Genomic DNA, 21,972 nt, shown 5'->3' with positions numbered 1-21,972 from the left:
TTCACATTAAAGAAAATAATAATTGTGATAACTGGTACCTGGCAGCTGCACTTTTTATGCTGACGAGTCTCACCTTGACAACTACCATTCATCCAAAGCCCCAAATTTCCAAATCCAAAGTCCCAGATTTTTAAGGTTGGTAAATATCAGCACACTTAGTCATCTGTACAACTGATGTCATGTTGTAAATTAATATTTATAAATATCTACAAAGGGGATCTGAGGCTGAGGGACAGTGGCATGTCCAAAGCTGTCCTGTAATCAATGGTTTTGATGCAGCTTGAACCAAGACCCATCCCCTCACTTTTTTTTTAACTGTTCTAGGTCTCCTTCACAAACATTTGTTGATGGGTACAGTAACATCCTTGTAACATGGATAAATAAAAGTGTTTCAGCTTTCATACAGGATTGGCTGTGACTCCCCAATCCATATAAATGGCAAAAGTCTTTCCTGCTGCATAAATGGACCTTGGGGCTCTTGATCTTTGGCTAAATGACAGCAGGACTGCAAACATAAATATGTGTACTTGGTGGTCCCACATTTAAACCAAAGGAGTTGACTCCTAGTTAAACACATGTGTAAATCCATCCACAAACCTGGTGGATTTCTCTTAATAACTTGTTTTCCTTTGTACCATGAAACAGCACCTCGTTTTTAGTAGACCTGTGGCTGATTTGCCCTGGACTGTATGTCCTCTTCAAAAGTGGCTTGGATCTATGCAAGGAACATTCTTAATCTTCAAAAACCTGAGATGTGGTGAAAGAATGACATTTTGAATAACAGAAACAAAAAATGGAAGATGAAAAAAGGCATTATAAGTGGACTTTCTCAAACCTTTGAGGAATGAAGGAGAGAAATATAATAAATGGACCACCTTCAGAAATATTCCATGAAAATGTTTTTATATTTGTAAGACTAATATAAACAGTACCTCTAAACCAACTTGAGGGTCTGGGCTCAATTGCTTTTGGATAAGCAATTCATATTTTGTTTCAGTGTAGATCAGAATTAGATATCCATAACCAGTGACAAGTGCAGGCACTACTACCTGAGTGCATTAATCATCTATTAATACACTCAGGTAATAGTGCCTGCACTTGTGACTTCATTGGCACTGTGGAGAGCAATGAAATGCCCCATTACACAGAGCATACTTGTTTTTAAAAAGGAACAATACGCTTTTGGAAATTGCCCACCACAAGCACCTGACTTACAGCAGACACCAAAATTATGTCTGAATTTGTGCCAACACTTTGCTGTGCATCCAGTGTGCAACTAGCCCACAGTTCAAATCCTGAAAATCATTAGTGCATACTACTTCAAACATGATGTGACCAGCAAAAACAATAGGCATACTTTTGTGTTGAAATATTAAATAAGACCTTGCCTGATGGCACCATTGAATAGTGACAGCGTGGTGTAGTGGTTAGAGTGTTGGACTAGGACCGGGGAGACTCGGGTTCAACTCCCCATTCAGCCATGATACTAGCTGGGTGTCTCTGGGCCAGGCACTTCTCTCTTAGCCTAATCTACTTCACAAGGTTGTTGTGAGGAGAAACTTAAGTATGTAGTACACCGCTCAGGGCTCCTTGGGGGAAGAGCAGGATATAAAATGCAAAATAAAATAAAATAAAATAAAATAATGGCATCTTCCTCATTGAAACTTCCACTGTCATTGTATCTTCTACATCTGCTTTTCTATTCTCCTTTCATAATGTATAAGAATGCACTGAATTCACTGTAGTAATATGTATAGCTGCTCACCTGATAAATCAATCACGACCAGAAGTTCTCATGATTGCCCTCTAGAGTTTTAAACATTCTTTAGTGGAAAATAAGAAACAGACATTGCAAGCTAGCAATCTAAGTATCATCAGTGTACATATCAATAATATCTATGCCATTTGTATAGTATATGGCATTTAATTCTGGCATGCAAGATTAAGACATCTAAATGGCATTTAATCTGTTCCATTATAAAAATATTTAGATAGTTTCTCCAGCTTTTTAATGTGTGCATTAACAAATGAGTACATATTAAAATCCAATGCAAAGCTATCTTGCATCCACAATTTGGTGCCCCCTATTTTTTTTTATTTAAAACATGATGATGAGCAAAGTGACACAGAGTTAAGAAAGGACAAGACAAAAGAGAAAAAAAGGAGCAGGGAACATGGGAAACAAAATAAATTGTGCAAGCTACTTGATCATCATGAGAAACCTGCCCATGATCACTATATACAAATGCTTTTTCACAGCCACAAGAAAAACATTTTCATTTTTATGCTTTTCAATAAGGGTAAAGTTGTGGGATAGTCTTAAGCACCAATTTCTGTGAGGTCAACATGCGGAGAAGAAAATAGAAATATCTTTTTATATGGATTCACAGCAAAGGATAAAACAAGTTAAATCAATAAGCATTTCCATAGCAGAGGTAATTATAATCTGTTTATTTAGCAAAATGTTTTTGAAGTTTTTTCTTTTGTTCAAGACTTACAATAATAAGCCAGTTCTTTAGTTCATCCTTGTTTACAAATATCCAGGATTTAAAAATCAGTCCCATGATTGTTGTACGCAAGAAGTGGCACATCCATTATTTGCAGAAGCAAATGTATATCTTGTGTCAAGAGTGTCTAGGTATAGCAAGGGCTGGTATCCCCAAAATCTATCAACTCTTCCTGGTAAGTCTCCCACAGAAAGACAGGAACTCATCCAGAGGCCATTTACACACAAGTACATCAGCCCAATGCATATTCATACTCCTGAGGCAAAAAAACATACTTATATTCCCCATTCAAATATCCCTATGAGGTGCCTATCTCCCAGTTCTGAATACCACTTAGGTTCTGATGAGGCAAAGCCTCATGGAGTCATGTCCTCTCTGCCTGATGATACAATCTTGGTTTCCTTAGGCAAGCGAAGGGCTGGTCCACATATTTATATATATTGCTTGGTCACTCAGCATTTGATGACTGGCAGCCAATTGTGAAAACTGACTCCACTGAGAAATAATGCATTATAAGCTGTATCTGTTGAAGTAGTGATGGCTTGTTTATATGCACAAGCCATCATCTGGTGACTGAAACTTCAAGTGGTGAACACGTATGCATTTCCAGCCATAACTGTTACACTGGGGAATTTCCCTAAGGACCTACTTGCCCCTGATTGATGCTAACTGAACCACAAAGTATTTGCTCTTTCCTCCTAGCCCAAATGGGAAAAGCAAAGGTCAAAAGCAGAATAACTGTGGACGCTTAGGGTGTCATAGCCTGCAACTTAAGGTTAAGCATACTTCAGATAGAGGACCCTGCTGCTTCAAGAGACCCCAGCGAGACTAAATTGGCTTTAGGGATGTGCGAACAGTTCGAGGGGGGTTCGGTTCTATGTCACACTGGTTAGCATCAACAGTTCTGGGGTTGAACTGAACCCACCCGTTCATTCCGACTTCAGACCGAACCCCCCAGATGGTTCAGGGGGTTTGCGATTTTTTAAAAAAAATCTTTAAGTTTTTGAAAATCTTTAGCCCCTTCGGGGGGCTTCCTCTGGGCTGCAGCGGGGAGGTGTCTGCAAAGGTTCCCCCTCCACCCTCTGGCCGTGGCCCATTCTGGCTCTTTTTCCGGTCCGTTTGGGCCTCTGTATTTTTGCAAGGCATCCATTTTGCCCGCCACCATGCAAGCACAAATGGCCTCTGTGAGGCCCCGGGCCATGCCAGAATGGGCTGCGGTGGTGATGACCAAGGCCAGCAGGGGGAGGAGGAACCCTTGCGGTTCCTAGAGGAAGCCCCCCAAAGGGGCTAAAAGGTTAAAAAAACCTTTCAATTTTTTTTAAAATCCCCAACCCCACTGGACCGAACCAAGGGCGGGGGGAGCATTTCTAAGGGGTCCTGGACCAAACTGGTCCGGTCAGGTTCAAGTCCAATCCAGACTTGAACCGAACTAAGCCAGCCAGTTCCATGCACATCCCTAATTGGCTTTCTACCTCAGAAGAAGTCACACTGGCTTTCTACCTCAGAAGAAGTCACACTGGGTTAGAGAATAATCTACATTCTCTGACTCAGAGAAGGGCAGTACAAACAACACTTCCTGTCAATGTGGATGTCATTTCTCAGTCAACAGTGACAAAAAGTGCTATTTACAGTAGTGCCAGTGTTTTAAGACAGATTTGAAACAAAAGACCTGCAGCATTCATTGTCACACTCCCTTCATATAAGAACCTCTGGCTTTGTGAAAGAGATAAAAGCCACTGTTAAAATCCTTGTCAACAGCCAGTTAGGATGCTCTTAAAACATTAACACCCCACTTAGATTTTTAAACCAGCACAACATAAATGAGAAAAAAACAACACACTCTTCAGAAGAGGGAATACTGTTTTAGAAGAATAAAATGCCATGCCACATACTAGGGCAGTCAACACAACTAAAAACTTGTCTTAGCTAGGTTGGGGAGCTGTGCATGCTCCCACTTTTTGGTTGTGAGGGAGCAAACAATAGGTAGGAGGAGGGGGAGTGATTGCGTGAGCAGCAGGAGCTGAGTAGGACAGTGCACAGTGCTGTCCTACCTGCCATTTTACCATTGTAGGATGAAAAGTTGTCATACCCAGTTCCTGCCTCAAACACAGCCACTCCCCCCCCACCGCCTAGTTGTTTCCTTCCACACAAGCAAAACTGGGAGCAGATACAGCTTCTAAACCTGTGTAGGAGGCTTGTTCTACACAGTTATTGATTGTGTGAATGGCCTTACTGAGTTCAGAACAAGAATGCATGACATTCATTCACAGGACAAATCTAACTTGACCCATGCCTAGGTGGTCTATTCTCTGAGAAATCTGTCCAATGCCCATTAAATTTTACCTTCTCTGGCTGCAACAATTCAGTCATTCCACAGCTGTTTTCTAGAATGTGTCAGAAAAGGTAGAAAACAAATTCTGGCCCTATTAGGGTTAATACTTTGCATAGACATATCTAACCATAAAATGGTCAAGTAGCATATGGTCTTTTAGCTAACACTGTGACTGGGAGCAAGAAGAATAAAGCCACAATAATATACAGCTGTCAATCAGCAAGACTGCATAAAGACATCTTTGGCCATGCAGGCTTTTGGCCTTCTGGAACCAAGTCAGCTGCATTGCCAGCATGACAAAGAAGATAACAATGTTCAGGATGAGGAAAAGTCGGGTATAAGATGCTGACATTGAGGGGGCACTACTTCGAGCAGTTGCCAACATTTGTGCAAGACCAGATCGGCCTTTGATTGACATGCCATTTTTGTGTTTCCCATAAGTGATATCTGCAAAATCCAGCAGATCTTTCATTTCCTCATCTTCATTCACAGGCAATTCATTTTGAGCCAAACTCTGTGCCTTCTGCCGAACTTTTCTTTCGTTGACTTCAATCTGTGCAAAAATGTCAGGGCCAGTATCAACAAACTTATAGCTTTTAGCTACCTTTCTGTTCCTCTTTGCTTTGCCTTGCTGCTGCTGCTGCGAAATTGCAAATATCCTGTCAATTGCCTCCTCTGTCTGTCTTTTATCTGAAAACCGCAGCAAGCGCTCAGCAGTCTTCCGGAAGCTGTCTGTGTTCCGTACACGGGAAAGGATCTGCTTCTCTAGCAGCTGGAAGACTGGCTTGAAATGCTGAAGGTTCTGTTCCACTATGCCAGTGTAATCCCTTACCTCTGACACTGGATAACTCCTAATGGCAGAGGCTCGGTCAAAGACAATTTTTTGACGGTCTGCGATAACGTGGGCAAAGACAGAGTGGCTTTTATCCTCTCCAGTCCACAAGTAAACAGCATAGGCATGCTCACTGGTTGTTATGAAAACATCCAATTGCTGAGAATCCCCATGGACATTGAAGCTTTGTACATCTACAGAAGGTCCAATGAAGAGATACACAGTTCTGGTGATTGGGATGCGCAGGTGAGTTGTGACATTCACGTAGTTTGTTCCATTGTAAGGATAGCCTCTGGGATACATTCTTGAGGCAACCACAGCTTTCTCACTGTAACCAGTGTCATCCATCCAGAACATCTTATACATCCCATCTCGTTGCCTAATAAATGCCCCATGGACATCATCAATTACAGTTTCTTCAAAAGGCACATCCACATTGTGGAAAAAGCTAGTTGCCATCTCCAAGGAGCTATCATCCTCAAGATGTATTTGGTCCACTAGCAAGAGGAGCTGGGGATGGATAAGCAGTAGGTTTCTTTGGAGGCTTTTCAACTTTAATTTGGGGTTGTATGCACCCACTCCTTCACCTCTAATAAAGATGATCCCTCTTCTTTCCATGGCAGCAACCACCCTCCCTTGGGAATCTGCAGCCAGGTCATGCTTATATTTCAACCACTTTGATGAACAGTCTTCAGTAACTTGCCCTTCCCAGGGGTAGAAGCAGCTCTTTGACACAGCTGGAGAAAACATCAGCACATTATTTAAAAATGTGTACTTGGGTCCATACAGAGCTTCTGTTATGAAAGGTACGCCATTAGGGGCAAAAGTAAAGGAGTTCTGATCAGGGTGTTCATGACCAGCATTGAAATTTCTCCAGCCTTTGATCCAGTCTTTGTACTTATTCTGATGAACAATATCATATATTGCACGTCCTCCCAGCTTTCCTGATTTGAAGGAGAGGAAAGGTCTATTGATTTCAGCGGGCAGCGCACTTCCATATGTTACAACTCCCCAGTCCTCAAAATAATGCAGTTTTGGAATGCCATAATCTGGTGGAGGTATGAAACCCAGGCTAGCATCATACCTAAATAAATAAATAAATAAATATTCTTTAAAAAGAAAAGAATGTTTTAATGTGATAGCCTTAAAGATGGCATTTTCATTATTTTGACTCTCTCAGAAGTTGAGGCATTCTTAAATATTAAAAAAGTAACAAGATTCCATTTTTAACCAGTTTTTAATGAAGTGCACAGACAAGGACTGCAGTAATTTGCAATTTAGTTGTAAAGAATTCAGAATATCTGCAAACAAGGGTAATATAAAGCAAAATGGAAAGCATTCAGCTGCCTAGAGGAGGAACACTGAACAGGAACCTTGAGAAATCCCAACCCCTGATACCTGGAGATGGGGGCAAACTTTAGGAACATAGGAAACTGTCATATACTGAGTCAGACCACTGGTCTATCTAGCTCAGTATTGTCTTCACAGACTGGCAGCGGCTTCTCCAAGGTTGCAGGCAGGAATCTCTCTCAGCCCTATCTTGGAGAAGCCAGGGAGGGAACTTGAAACCTTCTGCTCTTCCCAGAGCGGCTTCATCCCCTGAGGGGAATATCTTGTAGTGCTCACACATCAAGTCTCCCATTCAGATGCAACCAGGGCAGACCCTGCTTAGCTATGGGGACAAGTCACGTTTTCTACCACAAGACCAGCTCTCCTCTTTGAATTGAGTTGGGAGAGTTCAGCATGTGATTTACCTACTGGAAGAAGCTTGCCATATTTCAAGTCAGGCTCAGGCTCTGTTAAGTTGGGGTCTGGCTAGAAGTGAGGTTCACGGGTTACCCTTTCATGCTTTGCAGAGCAAGGGATTTTTTTTTAATTTTAATTTTTTGTTTGTCCAGGGGAAGGGATAGTGATGGGGGCACAATTTGACCACTTGAGGTTTCCAGTGTTCCTCCTCTAGGCAGTTTTTGAGCTCAAAAAACCCTTGAAGATTTTTTGAAAATTCAGTAGGAATATTCAGAGAAAAAATCTCATGTGTTTTGTTTGTTTGTTTTGTTTTTTAAGAGAGTCTGGGGTGAAGATGTGCACATCTGTGATTTTTAGCATTTAGTACCTGCTTTCATATTTTCAAGATTACAAAGACAAAAACTTGTTTTTATAAACAAAATTTGACATGACAGGCAGCCCTTGGTCAATGTTAGGGGCCCTCCAGAACTGCTGTGCAACTTGAAAGGCAGCCCCAATGGTGCAGTATGAAGGGGCTGCTGCAGAATGACTTCAAACTGCATCCATGCAGTTGCCTAGTGCGACCTCAATTGGAAACAATGGAAGTAGCACTGCACAACTGTCCAGAAGTGGTTTCAAGCTGCTCTGCAGCAACCCCATCACGCTACACCATTGGGGCTGCCTATCAAGTTTCACAGCAGCTCTGGCGGGTCCCTGACGTTGGCCGAGGGCTGCCTGTCATCATGTCAGCCGAAGTCAGGAAGTCTCATGCCAGAACCAGGTGTCCTCTTTTCCATCCTCGGCAGCATTTCAGAATCCAACCCTGAGGATAGGGGAGCAGTTAAGCTAGAACAGACAGCCCTGCATCCAATCCCAGCCCCAGATCCTGACAACAAGCAGAATGTAATACAGAGGAGGACTCCATTCCAGAGTCTTTAAATCTCTCTCTATGCTCCATGCAGGGAAGCAGAGCCTGGAAAAGGTAATCGGAGGAGGGAGGCATTTAAGACCTCATTCTAGCTCTGGTCCTTGTCAGAGCAAATTGCTCAGTCCGAGCTTTCCAAGGTTCTGCCACCCCTGAGAGCCTAGTCCACCTATTGGGCCTCATGGGTCTTCAGGATCAGATTTCATGTTATGTGGTGCATAAGCCGAATACTCATACATATATGGCTGATAACTCAGAACTGTTTTCTGTACAGTTCTCTCCTTAATGATTTGCTTGTTTCATACCAAAGAAATTCAGTGTGAAGAGTGCACCAACGCTGTCCTTTGGATGGTGTCCCTGGTCCTTCCAACACTCGGTTCCTCCTGATCTGATCGGCTAACCAGTTTCCACTACCATTGCGCATAACAAATCTGTCTAGGAATACCAGCTGGCTCTCTGGCCCATAAAACCAGTTGTAGTTGGAGTCTGCAATAGCAACAGTCCTTTGGAATCCTTCAGGGAAGAGTTACAAACATGTGAACACTTGAGATAAGTAAATTGTACAATGTTGCGTAGTGATGGAACTGTCCCACTTACATCAGCAGGATTCTTAGGCAGCTAAATGATTTCAGAATTCCAGTTATGCTCTTAAATACTATTAGAACATAAGAACTTAAGAAAAACCTCTGTTTGGTTAGCCCAAAAGCCATCAGCCCAAAAGCATCCAGCTTCGCTCAGTGGCCAAGCAGGTGCATCTGGGAAGTCTGCAAGTGGAGGAAAGAGGGTAACGCCCTCTGACATTGGTGTTCCTTAGTACCAGGTGTTAGGGGCATGCCCCCTCTGATCCAGATGGAAACAGACAGCAATCCAGTCTAGTAGCCATTGATAGCCGTATCCTCCATCAATTTGTCTAATCTACTTTGAAACCCCTCTAGATTGGTGGCCATCACCACATCTGGTGGCAGCGTATTTCACAGTTTAACTACACAATTAGTCACATTTAGGTTTGGCAGATAGACCAGAACTCCACACATCAGTCTGCTTCAGAGGGCTGCTGTACCCACTGCATGTGGTGGGTAGACCAGGCTCCTGTTCCGCTCCTAGTACATCAGCCCACCTGAGGGTTGGTCTACCTGGTAGACCAGTCCTCCAAGGTAGGCTGACGTGCTAAGTCCAGGGCAGAGGCCTGGTCTACCCACAGCCCCAATCGGTAGACCAGCTTTCCCCAGAAAAAAAGTTCTCCAAAATGGCACTCAAAACATTTTGTGTCAAAGTGGGGCTGTTATATTTCGAGCTCGTAGCCTGTTTTGAGCTCAAAATATTTCAAGCTCAAAATGTTTTGCAAATCCCTACTGCACACAGTATTCCAGGTGCAGTTGCACCATAGATTTATATAAGGGCATTACTACATCAGCAGTTTATTTTAATTATCTTATTTCTTAGTAGGGATGTGATCCGGGGAGGCAGCAGGCGGGTGCTTTAAATGGAGGGAGGCAGGTCTTACCTGCTCCTCCATTGCTCCTGTGTCGCCCCAACATGGCGCTGTCCGTAACAAACATCCCCGCTGTTGCTAAGCACTCAAGATGGCAAGATGTGCATGTGAAGATGCCATTTATGTGACAAATTATGCCTGCTGGATGCTGGGAACAGGGGACTTCCTGATCCCAAACAGGAAGCCCCCAAATGGTGTCGCTTGCAAGAACACAATGCGGGCTGTTTGTTATGGACAGAGCTGTGCTGTGGTGGCGGCAGAGCAGGTAAGACCTGCCTCCCTCCATTTAAAGTGCCTGCTCCCCCACCGCTGAAACGTTTTGGCTGGGGGAACTTGAATCATTTTGGCGCCTCAGATTAGAGGTGCTGAAACGATTCGTGCACATCCCTAATATCTAGCTTTGTGGAATATTAGCATTTTAATACAAGCTTTTCTTCCTAAACTTCTAGCTAATGTGCTGTTAAAGTATCAGGTTATGAAGAGCTAATGTTTTAGCCAGATCTACATGCACAAACATTTGTAATTGTATTTCTATTGAAAATGCTGGTCTACTTTAACAAACTAGGGTCCATGTCAAATACAGATAAATGTTTTAATAGAAAAAATCTTTCACAATTCTCTTTCCTACATAAACTAACTATAAAGTCTTATTGGACTGACTTACTTCATTCTTCTTGAACTCTTAGCTTAAGAACATTTCACATAGACTTAAAAATCACATATGACAGTTGCTTCAAATGGCACATATAGTAAGTAGACAACAAGAAAGGCTCAAAGGGAATATAAATTTCATATATGAAATTGCCTGAATTTGCCTTCTATTGACTTATTGAGCCATTGCATTTTCCAGGTGTTCAAGAGGTTACACAAATCTTGCAAAGCTTATGTTCCACTAGTGGAAGGATATAGTTAGATTTAGTTTGACCTTTCTAGCACAACACTTCATTGAGGCAAAAAGCAGGCTTTCTGTGAGCTGAAGGCATCTAGTGCATGTGGAAGAACACCTTTAGAACCTTCCCACCAAGTGTGGATCACTCTGATCCAGAGAATCCAATCTGTGTGCAAAAATAGGTTTTCATTGTGATTGTGCTATGTGCACTGCTGGACAGTGTGGTTCAGCTCTAATTGCACATCTGTGGGATGGGGTTTAATCCATGCATTCGGCCTGTCACTGCATGCAAGGATCTCATAGCTGAGGCCTTTCTTCTAAAGATCCATAAGTTATACTCGTTAAAATAGCTCAAGTCAACTTACTTACCTGGTAGAACCGTCCTATACATAAATGCAAAATGTTGTTTAAGCCAGGGGTGACTAAAGTGGTTAATGTCAAAGTGCCTTTGGACAAGGAACATGTATTGGAAAAGAGATCTGGTGGTGTAGCTGCCGTAAGCTACTCCTTCGTATAGGGATCCATCTGTTATTTCTTGAAGCAGTACCATAGACTTCTCCATTATATTTAGGACTTGCTTAGTCCACAAGTATGCTTCCTGAAGATAACCTGGAAGAAGATAGGGATTATCTTGACAATACAATGCAATACAATTACATAATTCATCAAATATCTTTTTAAAGCAATAAATACTTATTTAAATAAGTATATAAATAAATATTTGCAATAAGTACTATGTCATTGCAAATCTCAGCTTACATTAAAAAAAACCCTCCAAAGACATGCAAGGACATCATCATCATCTGTCTTCCTACAGTGTGCACAGCTTACGTACTTGTACTCCAACCAAAAGAAGCCTATGCACAGCCTTGGTGAGGAGCAGGTCTGTCAGTCTACATATGGAAGACATGTGTGGACCTCTGAAAGCATGCAATGGCTAGGCACATTGCCAAGGGATCACATGCAACCAAAGATGTGTGGGAAAGAAGGGGAAGGGATAAATGGTTCCCTCTGAGCCCCATGGAGATTGCTTCCTCTTGCCCTAATTTTCCAGTCCTTAAAAATGTAAAGAAAAACTTGGAAATTACGTGTGGAAGGCCTTGGAAAGTCTCAGAAGCTGAAGATGGAATGGAATAAATGTTTCAATGATCAGAAGCTGAGTTACTGCACCTTACATATTTTTTGATGTATCCTGGTCCCACTTAGAGCTTCAAAATTTAAAACCAGCATTGAGCTCATAAAAATGGAGACTACGACAACTACTTATATACCATTTTTAAACAAAAGTTTCCAAAGCAGTTTATATAGAAAATAAATAAGATAGTTCCCTGTCCCCAAAGGGCTCAAAGTCTAAAAAGAAACATAAGGTAGACACCAACAACAGCCATGGGAGGGGTGCTGTGCTGGGGCTGGATAGAGCTAGTTGCTCTCCCCCTACTAAGTATAAGAGAATCACCACTTTAAAAGCACTTCTTTGCTCAGTTAGCAATAGGAAGTCAGTAAAGATGGTACAAAGCCAGAGTTATGTGTTCCAATCTTTGAGCCCCAGACAAATGTCTGGTGGCCACACTGTTTGGCCATACAGTTTCTGAGACTGTCTTTAAAGGCAGTTTGTTACAGTTCATAAAACTGCACTGCTGATCTACAGAATTTAGGTTACCTTCGTGAAGAATTCTCAAGTACTTTTTTAAAAGTTTGAGTAGTCATAGTCCTGTATATGACCAAGAACACTTCAAACAAACCTAGCCTAAACAATTTGTTTACAAGTATGTTGAAAATTAAAGACTAAAATTCTCCTAGCTTTTTTGATAATATTTCTCATTTTAATATACTGGCAGTAAACTAAATCAAGAGGTGTAACACAGCTGTGCTCCAGCTGATGCAGGCTCCAGCTGACACACCCTTTTCATTTGCTCACATGAAATGTTGAGTACTAACCTGTATGAAACAACTGTATCAATTTCTGAAATAAACTGGCAAACACAAGCAACTGAAACACACTTTAAATAGGATTCTCTCATTGTTTAGTACATACCTTGATTCATGAGAACCAGGCTTCCTGCCAACAAGGCCACACAGTTGGTAGGCTGATGGTTATGTAGGTACTGGAAACCCCATCCACGCCTATATGATGTTTCATACATATATCCTGAGGCGTTGGCAATTACCTCCAGAAATCTCTCCTGCTGAGACTTGCTAAGATAGTTGTACAAAAAGTCATAGGCAGTGGCAAATCCAACCAAAGAGTGAGCAAGAGGGACCTCATCCCATGGTGCATCCTTTACTAACCTGTCAAAGACAAGAGAAGTGTCAACTTTTCTTTTCATCTGCATTTAGATTTTTTTTTAAGTTGCTAAACTTTGAAGATTTCACAACAGAAAAAAAATATAGTAATACATAGATGACACAACATAATTTGAAGTTACTTTCCAAGAGCAGCCCTTCAAAGTGATAAGGTTCTGAAACCATTAAACCATTGAAAACCATGTTGAAGTGACCTCAGCGGACATACAGCGGAGGGCGGTGGAGGGGGGGGGGAATTCAAGACACTCATTGAGCTTCAGATAGTTATATAGTTCCAATGCTGATGGATACTTATACCATTACTTGGCAGGAGAAACTTGTAAGTTAATTCAATAGGACTTTATCTCATTTGAGAAGATATGATTATACAGATTGATCCACTTTTTATTTTATTCCTTGGTGGAAAAGATGCTTTTATGTTGCATATCTCCTACATGGTTCAGATAAAGCCATAACTGAAAATACAGCCAAATATCTTGCTGCTGCCATTACAATAAGATCTCAGACAGTTGATTGATTAAGTGCCATCAAGTCAGTGTCAACTCTTAGCGACCACATAGACAGATACTCTCCAGGATGATATGTCTTCTTCAACTTGGCCTTTTAGGTCTCTCAGTGGTGCATTCATTGCTGTCGTAATTGAGTCCATCCACCTTGCAGCTGGTCGTCCTCTTCTTCCCTTCCCTTCAACTTTTCCCAGCATTATGGACTTCTCAAGGGAGCTGGGTTTGATGGAAGGTTATTTTATATTTGGATATTTATTGTGATTTTATTAAGTACTTAGTGTTTTATGAAATGTCTTAATAAAGGTTATTTTTTCTTATGAGAATTATTATGTGACTTTATATATTAATTTTATCTAATGTTTGACATTTTAATTGTATCCTATTTTTGTGGTGGAGAAGTCTGTGGATCTAAAACATGCTACGTGGGCTATAAAGACATGGAAGCACCATTCATAGAGATAACAGAATATGGATATGGAATTACTGCCTTCATTGAATGAGTTAACTCTCTTATGTTTCCACATTCTGGTGGGAAAAAAGCTTGTCATATTAGGATGATGCATATCAAAGGCATTTTATCTTTTTGTAGCACATATAACAGACAACTAGGGAGTGTGTGCATACAAAGAAATGAGATAGTGAAAAGTGTAGCATCAGTATTTGTATATATTTTTTTAAAGGCATGATTTTGGTTTCTGTGGGTATTCCAAACTGATTAGGCACTTGAGACATAAGTAACATGCTCTACGTGGGGCTGCCCTTGAAGAATATCTGGAAACTGCAGCTAGTGCAAAATGCGGCAGCTAGGGTTTTATCTCGAGCTGCCCAGTGGGAGCACATCACACCCATTTTGAAAGAGCTGCACTGGCTACCAGTTTGTTTCCGGGTCCAATTCAAGGTGCTGATTTTGACCTTTAAACCCCATAACAGTTTGGGCCCGGGATACCTGAGGGACTGCCTGCTCCCAAGGGTTACTGCTCACTTGATGAGGTCATCTGAGGTGGCTCTGCTCTGGGTGCCGACAATGAGGGAGGCTCGGTTGTCATGCACGCGGGACAGGCTGTTGCTGCCCCCAGACTCTGGAATGCTCTCCTGGTGTGTCTATTCGCTCCTCGGTCTCCATCACAGCTTTTAGAAAGAGTGTAAAATGTTGGCTTTTTGCCCAGGCATTTATTTGATTCTCTGCTGCTGCTCTTTGTACTCTGTATTGCTTTTATGCTTTTGTTTTAAATTTTTAATCAGATTTGTTTAATATTTTTCAATTAATATTTTAATTGTGTCTTTTTTACCATCTTGTTTTTAAATTTTGCTTGGGATTGTTTTACTGAAAGGTGGTATATAAATTTAACAATCAATCAATCAATCAATCAATCAATCAATCAATAAGCAAGCCTACTTAATAATTTTATGCCTAAAAAAGTAGACATTATCTAGCAAAAATTAAGCACTTAAATTCTACTGATTTCAACAGGAATTATTCAAGCATTCCTATGATTAACTCTTTTACACTGAAAAATATTTTATTTCACATATTCTGCGTTGGGTCTCGTGATGATACATAGAGCTTAAAAATGCTTAATTTTGTCTGGCCCACATACAGTGCACAAAACAGAAGCAGATATGAAACACCAAAGCAGACATGCAAGACCACTGATGATTAAAAAGAACTTTACATGCATTCATATATTAAGCCTGTGAAGTCATTTATTTGCCTTCAAAATGTACTACTGGATCATTAGTGTCAAGCGCAAAGGAATTGCATTAAACAGAGCCATACCAAGAAAATCACATCCACCGAAGAGGCTTTTTTGCCTAGACTTCCTCTCTAATGCACAGATTCAGCTCAATGTAGTCAATCCCAACATGGCTCAAACCTCCAGCAAATTAAATGGTCAATGGATCAACTCTGTTGCTTCATTAAAATGTTTATTTATCTAGAACACTTTTATCCCACCCTGTGTGGTGAATAACATCAATTAGAAGCAACATCACAAAAACTAGCCTGTGTTAAGCCAGTCCTGGAGAAATGTGGATGGTTTCACATTTTTCATGAACGACTGCCCAGAGACATTCCATGTTTATCAAGAAGCAAATATTTTAGACCTCACAAAGTCATCCCCAACAAGTTTCGTGTAAGTGAGGTATTAATTGCTTATTTTCTGTACTTTCTTTTTGCCAAAATTGTGACCACACAGATACTACATACAGATGAGGACTTGATGAACACATGTGAGCCACAAGAGCACAGGAGGAAGAATTCCACTGCTTGTTAAGTCAACCTGGGACTCGGCTGTGTGAGAGTTCTTTTGCAATGTGGCAAAGGACCTTTAGCCTCACCATACTTAGCAAGAGGCTTAGACTAGACACCAGAAATGCTCATCACAATAGTAAAAATACCCCAACTTCTAGACAGTATAAATTGACTTTTTCACCAGTGTTCCTTTATTACACACACGAAAGCATTTGTGTGTACATGCTTACCCATTTCTCATTGTAATTTAGTAACAGAACTACAAAAGGGAGAAGAGATAAGCAATGGTGTGGTAGAATTAGAACTATCTGAGGCTTAAGGGGGAAAAGATCCTTATCTTTTTTCAATAGGGCTTTGAATGAAATGGTTATGTTCCTATATTCCCCCGAGTTGACCCAATTTTCAAATCTTGCATGCTTATACTGGTGGAGAGAATGTAACAAACACAGGGACAGCAAGATGGGAAGGATGATGGGAGAAGCTAGTAGTAAGAGGCAATAATAATTTTCAGGGCCACTTCACACACTACAGTAGAATTTGGCACATTGAAAGATTGAATTTTCCCACTTTCATGCCATAAGAGGCATGGATGCCAGTGGTGTGAATATTTTGATCCTTGGCAGACAACTAATACAAAGCTACACTGCATATTCTGGACAAACACAGAAATACCTGTTTCCAGCTTTGATCGATTTGCTTCCCATCAACACCCTTGCTTCACAAACAAGATCTAATTCACCATTTCACATTAGTTGCTAAAATCTTCATTGCTCAGACTTTTGTGCCTTTATCTGTTCTGCCTACAATTTGTCCTAGAGCTTGTGTTTTGTTCCCATATCAAACTTCTTATCAGAAATAAAAAATCCTACTGCTGGTTTCTAGGAAGTCTGGCCAGATTCTTACACTTCTTTGGACATTACATTCTAAAGTCATGATTTAATACGTTTTTCATTAGATGCTTCCACCCAATACCAAGAATTTATGAAAAAAATTATAAATACTTAATTATACGAGTTTGCCCCCATGGTCCTTAGTGTATTTGCTTCATATCAGCTTTCACTTTCACTTCCATTGAAGCATTTTCTTTGGTGTCACTTGACACAACCTAAAAGGTGTGGAAATGCAAACTTCAGGTGCTGACTGTGTCAGATATTGTTGCATATACTCAGATACTGTTGCAGATACTCTGTTTAAAACTTTCTAGTAGTAAGACTTTGCCGTTCTTTCATGTTCACATATGCCTTTGGAAAAAATAATCTCTTGGTATATATGATGGTGATTACACGGAATGATTTGGTGGGGTGGTGGTGGTGATGAGTGGGGGCTCAGTGGGAACATGAGAAAGTTTGGTGGTGGGAAGTGGAGAAAGCTCTGAGGAGAGCTGGGGAAGTAAGAGTGAGTTCAGCAACATGGGAGGGGGTTCTAAATAAAATGGGAATGCAGAGACTATAGACAGGGACTTGGGGAAGGCAGGTGAGGGGGTTGACTCGGGAGCTGGATGAGGAGGAGGGGTGGGGAATGTGAGTGACCATGAGGGTGTAAAAGGTGAGTGGATGGCTGGAGAATGCAAGGAGGCATTTGAAAAAGCAAGCAGAAGAATGGGTAAGTTGAGGGGGAGCCTCTGAGACTTCAGGTGAGGAGATTATCACTTATTAATGTCCATGATACAGTGGTTCTCTTCTATAGTAAGTGTGGTGGGCAAAGACGGGGGTGCCATGTTTAGTATGAGCAAAAGACTGAGCTCAAGTGCTGATATAGTAGCTGCACTCTGGAGGTTACAATGGAGCCTTTAAAATGTAAGAAAGACAAACATATTCAATTGATGGTTTTCTAAATTCCAAATGCACTTCTCTACTATTGACCTAAATTTTTGATTTCTGATAAGAGGGGGAAAGGACAAAAGGGCTGAAAATATCCTCTCCTGTGTAACTGCACAATTGACACACAGGAGGACCTCTCAAAATGATCTTAGAGGGTTGGCAAGGTGCATGTGGACAAGTTGGTCCTTCATTGATCCATTTAGACCTTTAAAGGCCATAGACTCTTACACGGTCTCATTTCCCACCTCTTCTCTTCCGTTATCAGAGCCTTTATCATCTTGCTAAATCTGCATTTCATCAGTTTCTTCAATTTTATGAATTTCTTCTCATTCATCAGCAAGCAACGAATGATAAGAAAAGCCAGCTACCACACAACCACAAGAAGTCAATACATGAAAGATTTATTCCCCAATGTTTGAAACATGTAGATTCTTCCTCAGGGAAAATAAGCAACAACTGAAAATCAATTCTGAACATTCTTCTATAATTCAATTGTCTCCAGCATATATCAATTTATATAATGGTTTTACAATTGTAGTGGAGGCAGGGGAGTCAAAACTGCATTCTGTTTAAGTTTGCTTTACTGCTTTCTTCAATCATAGCTTGGGGGAGACTCAGAATAATGTTTTTATGATTACTGAATAATTCTGAGGAAGGATCTATCTTTGAAATTATGACATAGCCATAGAGAGAAAGCCATAGAAAGACATTTTCTCATCTTTTCTAGAAGTCTGTTATCTCAACTTTGATCCCATGTTGTGAACATAAAATTAAATCCATGAATAGCCATAAATCCTTCATGCACTTATAATTTTGCCTTTCTCTCAGTCTACTCTTAATGTGGCCTTTCTTTTAGTTGCTGCATTAAAAAAAGAAATCATAACTTGGCAATGTATTAGCTAGCAGTATTATTATCTTGTAAAGAATTAAAAAAGAAACAAAAGGCAGAATGAACTATCCAATCCTTGCACTGAACTAAATCCACCTATTTTAAGGTCTACCTTGGGGGAAAAAGAAAGGAATCTCTTACTATTATCATTACTTCATCATGTATCACTCCACTGTTAAGACTTCTTAACTCTTTTTATAGAAAGGCGATTACAAATTTTCTGGAGTACTTAATGCAGGAAGGGATTAGGTGAGATGTACACTCAATCTCTAAAAACAAGTTTAAGTAATTTCTAAGAGTTAGCCTTTATCTATTCTTAAAACAAGTAGATTTTAAGTATGCAGCCCTCAGGGACCTATTTCTGAAAGCAAAAAGGGTATTTGCAGAGAAGGAAGAGAGTCTGCTGCTCACACACACTGGGCTACAAAAGACAGGGACTTGTTGCAGCTATTCCCCAACCTATCCATAAGGGCAGAGCCTCATATCGCTGCACAATATGTGGATCAGGGAAACTAACTTCTGCATAAACATGCTTAGGACTGCACTACATGTCACCATTTATCCTTTAAATGCCCCTGTAGAAGGAAAAAGGTCTATACAAAGGTCTTTTTGAAGTTGAGTAGGAAGAGGCATATCTGTAGAGAGTGAATTCCACACTAAGTAGTTGCCCATCCTAGCAAAGTGCTTTCTTGACTGCCAGTTTCAGGCACAATCACTGAATCTCCAAATGGCAGGTATTGTCCAAAAATAGACAGCTAAATGTTAAATGATTGTCTGTTCTCTCTTCATTTTCTGTACTTGTTTTTATTTAATTCAAATATTGTTCTGAAGGCAACTGCGCTTCCTGATACTATCATCCTGCTTTCATAATTTTACTGCTGTGAAGGAAGATGCACAGTTTTCTGCTTATCACTTAAGAACAGAGGCACATGTAAACACTCACTTTTCCATCTTGTAAATTTGCTGCTGTAATAAAAACAGAATCCAATTTTATATCTTTGCTGTACCTGCTCTATTAAAGAGACAGAAATATAATCTGACAAAAAACAAAACATACCACACACACAGAGTATGAAATTTTCCCACGACACCACAAATCATACATAGTTCAGTAATGCAGCACAGAATTTTTATTTTTACTCTATTTCAGCTTTTGCTGTATAGCAGACCTTGAACATTAAAATTACGGCATGTTCCTTTATACTGGAGCTCATGTCTTTAGTTGCAACGTTATCTTAGTGGAAATCAAAAGAACCAAAACACATGGCAGGACCAATCAAACTGCCTTTAACACTTTATGAAAAAGCTAGATATGAATCTTCTGTCTCCTACAAAGAATCCTTCTGTGACAGAAAGAGCATACAAAACAAAACAGACCCTTCTTCCTCAGAACCTTGATGCTGGTAGGGTTATGCTGATACATTAATAGAAAAGACAGCACTTTTCTCAACCCCAAGCAAGCAAAATTTATCCTTTCATCAAGAATATAGCAAAACCTTGGAATTCATAGGGGTTCCATTCCAGGCTACTGCTGTGGATTCCAAAACCGTGAATACCGGGTAATTTGGGCGATGGAATTGCGGGGATTAGGTGGGTGAGAAAGGCCAGAAAATGGTCAAAAATCATGGAGGGGGCACAGTAAAGTGCCCCCCATGGTAATATTCCGCAGGCCCACAGCAGTCCTCCAGTGCCCCCAAACCTTCTTTTAAAAAATGAACAAAAATCATGCCCCCCTCCCTCATTTTTTTGTCAAACTGAGCCACGAAATGGATCCTACATACAAAATGGCAGTTAGAAATGACCCCAGAGATCATTTTTGCCCACCCCAACTTGAGGATATGAGGAAATCAACCTTTTGGGGGGCCATTTTTAATCATGTATGCCAAAGTCGTATGCCAACTGCCTGGCCGCGGATACATGAAACCGCAGGGTGTTGGATCCACGAATGCCGAGTCTTGTCTCTATGAGCAAACTGTGATTATATTTTGTAGGTAATTTAGTAGCATGTACCAGGATGTCAAAGTTAATATTCTTCTTAAGCAGACCTAGATAACATAAGGCCTGTGGCCAATTCTCCATTCTGCAGAAATTTCAAATATTCATTGTTTGTGGCCTTTCCCAATCTTTTTTTGGGACCACCTAACCCCAAAAAACCATCATAATGAGGGTGAGAATGGAAGAATTCCTACATTATTGTGTCTACATTGCACCTGCTTTTCATGGATTCAGAAGTGCATGGTGGACTTGTTTTTCCAGTCAGAATGCACAGCTCACCTGTGTCTGAGACTCCCTCACAGTACGTATTTGAATTGTGGAGAGAATGAATAGAGCAGCATACCCTTGAAATATAAATTTCTGGCACTGAGAATCAGTGCCGGCAGTGTGGGGCCTGTAGCATATGTTATAAAGGGGACCTACATTTTTAAAAAGCACATAAATATGTTATTAATGACATCCTTAATGATTATGTACTACTTCAGTCATGATCGAAGAACACCACACCACAACGAGTTTGCACGTGTATTTTCTCTTCTCCCTTCCCCCCTCAAAGCGGGCATTTATACATGACACAATCACACTCGCAAGTCACAAAGTGACAGTAATTAATTGACAGTCACTGATATCTGACAGTGTCCAGCCCTGGAGTTGCACATCCCTTGTTGCAGTCTCACCACGGTGGCGCACCCTCCAGTGGCGTAACAGCACACACTACAGTGGCTTGGGAAAGTGGGAGATAGCACAAAGGATACCACACCTGCACACACAACACAGCAAGGAGCCAACCAACCTGCACACCTGCACACACGCAGAACTCACAACACATACCATGCAGCATGCAGCTCCCCCGACATGTAAACAACAGCACTGCCAGATCGTAGGAATACGGTGAGATGACGATTTCACCAGACAGCTTGCAAACATTTCATGCGGGGCCCGTAGCATATGCTACTTTTGCTACTAGGTTAATCCGGCACTGACTGGGATTGTACCTGAAGGTGTAGACCAGGCCTGCTCAATTTAGGCCCCCCAGCTGTTTTTGAACCTCAACTCCCATAATCCCCAGCTACAGTGGCCAATAGCCAGGGATTATGGGAAGTGTAGACCAACATCTGCAGGAGGGCTGAAGTTGAGCAGCCCTGGTATAGACTGACAGGTCAAAATATACAACCCACAGAAAAGGCTGTGTTCATCTAAGGTGAACAGAAGATGTATAACTATTATGTGCTGCCCCTAAACAGTTAACAGGGAGTGAACCCTTGTCTTTACTGACATGCTGGTGAACTCCAGGGCAGCATGTTATTACACCAGGTGGGTGGGACCTAGAGAGCAGTTGTGGGGAATTCTGGGAACAAGAAGGGTTGGTCCTTGTTAGAGTAAGACACATGTGGCCATGGAGGATGGCCGCAGGAGGATGACTGCAGCTCTTGGAATACAGAAGTGCAGGGGCTTGAATCTCAACCAGAGTTTGGTGAATTCAAGGAAAAAGGAAGCCTGGGCTT

At 41.1% G+C, this 21,972-nt stretch overlaps 1 protein-coding gene across 6 annotated transcripts in view; it reads right to left on the bottom strand.

Annotated features, from left to right (window-relative positions):
• Positions 1-2,436: 2,436 nt before the first annotated feature.
• Positions 2,437-21,972, bottom strand: part of DSE (dermatan sulfate epimerase) — a 48,076-nt gene continuing 28,540 nt past the window's right edge. For all 6 annotated transcript variants that reach the window (XM_053264645.1, XM_053264855.1, XM_053264697.1 and 3 more), the window contains 4 exons: positions 12,738-12,991; positions 11,072-11,311; positions 8,627-8,834; positions 2,437-6,755 (listed from right to left, as the gene is read on the bottom strand). In XM_053264645.1, coding sequence (XP_053120620.1) covers positions 5,000-6,755; positions 8,627-8,834; positions 11,072-11,311; positions 12,738-12,991 — 2,458 coding nt within the window. In that variant the 3' untranslated portion in view covers positions 2,437-4,999. The remainder of the gene's footprint in view (positions 6,756-8,626; positions 8,835-11,071; positions 11,312-12,737; positions 12,992-21,972) is intronic.

This window comes from Hemicordylus capensis, chromosome 1 (genome assembly GCF_027244095.1).
Source record: "Hemicordylus capensis ecotype Gifberg chromosome 1, rHemCap1.1.pri, whole genome shotgun sequence".
Classification (NCBI taxonomy): Eukaryota; Metazoa; Chordata; class Lepidosauria; order Squamata; family Cordylidae; genus Hemicordylus; species Hemicordylus capensis.
Note: the sequence above shows the minus strand (reverse complement) of the source record. Positions and strands in the feature narration are given on the sequence as shown.